This window comes from Belonocnema kinseyi, chromosome 3 (assembly GCF_010883055.1).
Source record: "Belonocnema kinseyi isolate 2016_QV_RU_SX_M_011 chromosome 3, B_treatae_v1, whole genome shotgun sequence".
Classification (NCBI taxonomy): domain Eukaryota; kingdom Metazoa; phylum Arthropoda; class Insecta; order Hymenoptera; family Cynipidae; genus Belonocnema; species Belonocnema kinseyi.
Window position 1 is genome coordinate 123312577 of NC_046659.1, and position 5837 is coordinate 123318413.

The 5837-nt window shown below is 25.4% G+C and overlaps 1 protein-coding gene across 1 annotated transcript in view; it reads right to left on the bottom strand.

Annotated features, from left to right (window-relative positions):
- The window catches only part of LOC117169573 (hsp90 co-chaperone Cdc37), a 23056-nt gene that overhangs the window by 6172 nt on the left and 11047 nt on the right, over positions 1-5837 (bottom strand). The window contains exon 4 of the mRNA XM_033356004.1: positions 5345-5650. Within this exon, the coding sequence (XP_033211895.1) occupies positions 5345-5650 (306 nt within the window). The remainder of the gene's footprint in view (positions 1-5344; positions 5651-5837) is intronic.

The following is a 5837-nucleotide window of genomic DNA, read 5'->3' on the forward strand; positions in this document are numbered from 1 at the left end:
AAACACGAGAGCCTGCATGAAAAAATGCATGGACATAAAAGAAGCTAGAGAAGTATGCCAGGACAGGAAAGTATGGCAGAAAATAGTTAATAAAAAGAGTGTGAGTAGAGCGAACGACGCCTGAAACAAAGGCCTTGGCTATTAATGGACCGAAATGGGGAACCTTACATAACGGCTTCGTGAGGTTCTTTGCTTGGGGTGATTGCTAGAGAGATTGATCAGCAACCTGGGTCGGAGCAGTGTTGCGGAACGAACGTGTTATTTACATAAATAGCACGAGAATTCTGGATCAATCTGAAAAATCTCTATCCCATCCACACACTACTCCTTTCCCCTGCCGAGTGAGTCACGCCTACCCCGAAAGGGAAATGGCTTAATGGTGCAATAATTTTTTTTCACCAAAATGATGAATTTTAAATTGAAATGATAAATTTTCAACTGCAATAGCTAAATTTTAAACAAAAAAGATTAATTTTCAACTAAAATGATGAACCTTTAACTAGAACATTTGAATTTTCAACCAAAACGTTAATTTTCAACAAAATAAATTAGTTTTCAATAAAAATAGTTGAATTGTCAACTAAAAAAGACAAATTTTCAATCAAATAGATGAATTTTAAACTGAAGATCAATTTTCAATAAAAAATGGAATAGTTTATTTTTTAGTTGAATAAAGTAATTTTCCACCAAACTGATGAAATTTTTTAACTAAACTTATGAATCTTCAACTGGAATAGCCCAATTTTAAACAAAAAAGATAAATTTCCAAACTAAAATGAAGAATCTTTAACTGGAATCATTGAATTTTAAGCAAAAGGATGAATTTTCAACTAGAATGATCAATCTATAACAGTTCAATTTTCAACCGAAAAATTTTTTTTAGCAAAAACGACGATTTTTAACAAAATGAATAAATATTCAACTAACAAGTGCAAATTTTCAACCAAATAGTTGAATTTTTCACTTGAAAAGGTCAATTTTCAACCAAAAATTGAATACGTAAATTTTCAGTGGTGAAATTAATTTTTCACCAAACTGATGATTTTTAAACTGAAATAGTTGAATTTGATCTATAAAACATCAATTTTCAACCAAATAGTTGAATTTTCAACTAAAAAATATCAATTTTCAATCAAAAATTGAAGTTACATTTTCATTTCCAAACAAATTAATTTTTCATCAAACTAATGAATTTTCCAATAATTTTGAACCAAATAAATAAATTTTGAACAAAAAGGACCAATTTTAAACCAAAAAGTTTTATTTTCTAACAAAAGAGACATTTTTCAAGAAAAGAAATGAATTTTAAATGAAATAGTTGAATTTTTACCTATAAAAGATAAATTTTTTAACCAAACAGTTGAATTTTGAACTAAAAAAAATCAGTTACAATAAAAAATGGAATAGATCAATTTTCCAGTTCCAAAAAAATTAATTTTTCACCAAACTGATGAATTTTCAATAATAAATAGAGATTTAATTTTCAGTTAAAAAAATCCATTTCAACTAAAATGATGAATTTTTTACTGAAATAGTTGAATTCTCAGCCAAAAAGATGAATTTTTAACAAATAAGATTAATTTCTACAAACAGACAAATTTCCAGCTAAATACATGAATTTTCAAATAAAAAAAAATTAATTGTCAACCAAAAATGGAATAGTCAAATTATCATATAAGATATTAATTTTGAATCAAAGTGATGAATTTATAACTAAAATGATGGAATACTTAATTGGAATAATTATATTTTCAGTTTAAAAATAATATTAATAATAAAAAAAACGAATATTAAAAAAAGTAGTTACATTTTTAAAGAAAGCTATGAATTTTCAATTCAAATTATGAATCTTTAACTAGAATAATTGAATTTTCTACAAAACAAAAATTAAAACAGGTAGAATAAGTTCTACCAGAAAGAGGAATTTTCATGTAAAAAAGATAAATTGTCAATTAGACATTGAATAATTCATTTTCCAAGTAAAAAAATAATGTTCAATCAAAGAATGATTTTTGAACTAAAATGATGGAATATTCAATTGGATACATGCGTAATTTGCTCGGTTGTTATATTAAAAATTATTAATAAAATATATTTTTATTTTTTTTTAAATAATTTAAAATAATTTTAAATAAGAAAAATGTAGCGCAAGTAGCTCAAAGCTACAGTAAGAAATTATAAAAAAATAAAATGCACTTCATGCCAAAAAAATAAAATCACGGACAATTTCCGGATTGTTTTTCCATTCCCGGACAATTCTCAGAATTCCTTAAATAGGGTGTCCAGCGATACCTAGGAACGAAATTCAATATCTTTTCCAAGTTTTCCAGGTCAAGAAGTCAAGTTTTTCCAGATACCCTCTTTTGAAATGAAATAAACGTTTGTTATAGATCTAAAAAATGAGCTTATTTTTATCGGCTATTGGCCATTTTTGAGAAAAATTTTTGGGATTTAAAAAAATTTTTTTAGAATATTTGAATTTCTTGAAAATTTTGGAAATCTTCTCAAATTTGTATGAACCCTTTGAAATGATTTAAAATCTTGGAAATATTTGTTAAATGTTTCGCTTTAGTTTGAAATCATTGAAATATTTCCAATAGTTTAAAAATATTGAATTTTTTGTGAAATATTTTGAATTCATTTGAAATAATTAAAATATTTTTAATCTGAGTAAAATATTTTGAAATCTTAGAAATCTGAATTACTAAACACCTTGTAAAATGTTTGAAATCTTTTGAAAGTTCTAAAATCTTTGCAAAGGTTCAAAATCTTTGAAATCTGGTGTGCACGCCTTTTTCAAATCTTTGAAATCCTTACAACCTTTATGAAAAGTTCGAAATCTTCGGCAATTTTTGCAAAATCTTTTAAATCTTTTGAAATATTTATGAAATTTTTCTTGAATCTTTGATTGGAAAATCTTGTTTATTCGTTGAAATTATTTTATCATTTCAATCTTAGTGAAAACTTTGTAAATCTTCTAAACTGTTTTAAAACCTTTTGAAATTATTTCAAATTTTCGAAATATTTAAAAAATCTTTGAAATCCTTTCAATCTTTCGAAAGTTTTAAAAGTCATGTGAAACGATATGTTAATATATATGTAAATGTAATATATTACTAACTACACAAACAAATTTTCATTTTTAAGTTTAAAATAATGCATTTGTAACAAGATAGATGAATTTTTTACCAAAAAGATTAATTTTCTTCCAAAGACGATTTTTTTTAGTAAAATACATACATGTTCAACCAAATAGTGTAATTTTCAAATAAAAAAATTAATTTTCAAAAAAATAGTTAAATTTTCATCGAAGAAAGATCCGTTTTCAACCAAACATGGAAGTTAAATTTTCAGTTAAAAAATTAATTTTCCATCAAACATAAAAAAAATTCCAACCAAAGTGATACATTTTTTTCTAGAATGATGAATATTTAACTGGAATAGACGAAATTTGAACAAACAAAAAAAGAATTTTCAATAACAAGGTTTAAATGTCAACCAAGTGGTTTTATTTTCGACAAAAAAATGAATTTTCAAACCAGAAGATTAATATTCTACCAAAAAAGACGATTTTTCAACGGAAAACTTAAATTTTCAACCAAGCAAAACAAATTTTCGAATATATAGAAGTTTCACAAAAAAAAAATTAATTTTAAACCAAGAAAATTAATTTTTATTAAAAAAAAAAAATTTCAACAAAATGCATAAATTTTCAACTAGAAATGATAAATTGTGAACCAAAAATATAATAGTTAAATTTTCAGTTAAAAAGAACAATATTCAACAAAAAACTTTAATCTTTAGAAAAATAGTTACAGTTTCAAATACAAAATAATGAATTTTCAACTAAAATTATGAACCTTCTATTGAAATAGTTGAATTTTTAACCAAAAAGATGAATTTTCAACCAAGAAGATTAACTTCTACCAAAAAAGACGAATTTTTGACACAAAAAAATTAAATCCAAAAATTGAATTGCTACATTATCAGCTGTAAAATTAATTTTTCACTGACACAAAAACTACAACAAATACTGGAAGTTACATTTTTAGTAAAAAAATTAATTTTCAACAACAAGAAAAAAACGAATTTTCAACAAAAATAGCTAATTTTTTAACCAAAGTGATGAGTTTTCAATTAAAATGATAAATCTTAAAAAAATAAAATAATTGTTACTAAAAGAGTTGAACTTTCAACGAAGTAATGAAATTTGCATTCCCACAAAGATAAATTATGAAGAAAAGATGTATAAGTTGATATTTCAACCAAAAAATATTTTGATTTTCCATCAAGAACATTTGAATAAAACCAAAAATAAAAGTTTTCAACTAAGAAAGTTTTTTCAGACAAGAGAGATAAAATATAGAAACAAACAGTTGAATTTTCAAGCAAAAAGATCAAATGTTTAACCAAGAATATTAACTTTCTATTCAAAAGAACGAATTTTCAACAAAAGACATGCATTTTGAACCAGAACTAGAATAGTTAAATTTTTAGTTAAGACCCTTAATTAAAAAAAAAAAAAACAACAACAGACACAAATTTTCAACGGAATGTTAAATTTTTTAATTCAACAAAATTGTCAAATTTTCAACGGGTAATTACATATTCTGTACAAAAATTAATTTACAACAAAAAAACAACGAATTTTCAATAAAAATAGCTCATTTTCTAACTAAAGTGATGAGTTTTAAATTAAAATGATAAATCTTTATAAAAATATAATTTTTACCAAAAGAGTTGAACTTTCAATGAAATAATGAAATTTTAATTCAAAAAAAGATAAATTATGAAGGAAAGATGTAGTAGTTGATATTTCAACCAAAAAATATTTTGATTTTCAATCAAAAATATTTGAATAAAATTAAAAATACAAATTTTCAACATGAGTTGAATTTTCCAATAAGAAAGATAAATTTTTAACCAAGAATATTAACTTTCTATCCAAAAGAACAAATTTTTCACAAAAGACATGCATTTTGAACCAGAACTAGAATAGTTAAACTTTTTAGTTAAAAACCTTATTTTCAAACAAACAAAAAAACAAGAATTTTCAACGAAACAGTTAAATAAAGTCATAATAAAGCTACTTTTATAAATAAATAATAAATAATTCTTATTCAGTTTTATATTGCAGTTTGAAAAAAAAACCCTGATATTTTCAGGTTTTTCCGGGCACATGAAAGTTCCCTGACAATTCCAGGTTTTCCAGGTACCGTAGAAGCCCTGAATAAAAGAACTGTTTCAAAAGAAAAGAAAAAGAATTAAAGTTTCTCGTGAAAAATTCAAGGAGCTCTCCCTGTATTTCGGTATTTTCATGAATTTGACGAGATTTGTGTCTTACCTCGGGAAGACTTTCAAACACGTCAGAGGGGTCGAGTCCTCCTGGTCCCAAACGAGCCTTCTTTTCTTCTTCCTCAGCTTCTTTGATAGCATCCGCAATTTTCTCGGCAGCTCGCTTCCGAATTCTCTCCTTGAAAGCTCTGACTTCGTCATCGAAAGAAGCTTTGTATTCCACTTCAGCAATTTGAATGCGACTAAAGAAAGATCCCACACACGCTCTAGGATCCACATCTAATTGTTTAGACAACTCCAAAATGTATTGCATACATATGCATTGGTGTGACACGTGCTCCATTAAATCGTGTTTCTGAAATCAAGAAAACTAACTTAATATCTCAAAAAAATTAAGAAATTTAAATTATATTAAAATCCAAATTAAAAATCCTATTTAACGTCCAATAACACAGGCCGACAAAATTTGACAAAGGTCCGGAACCAGAGACCAGACCTAGTATACCCGAAGGTTTTTGCTGCGCTGAATCCGAATCCGACCT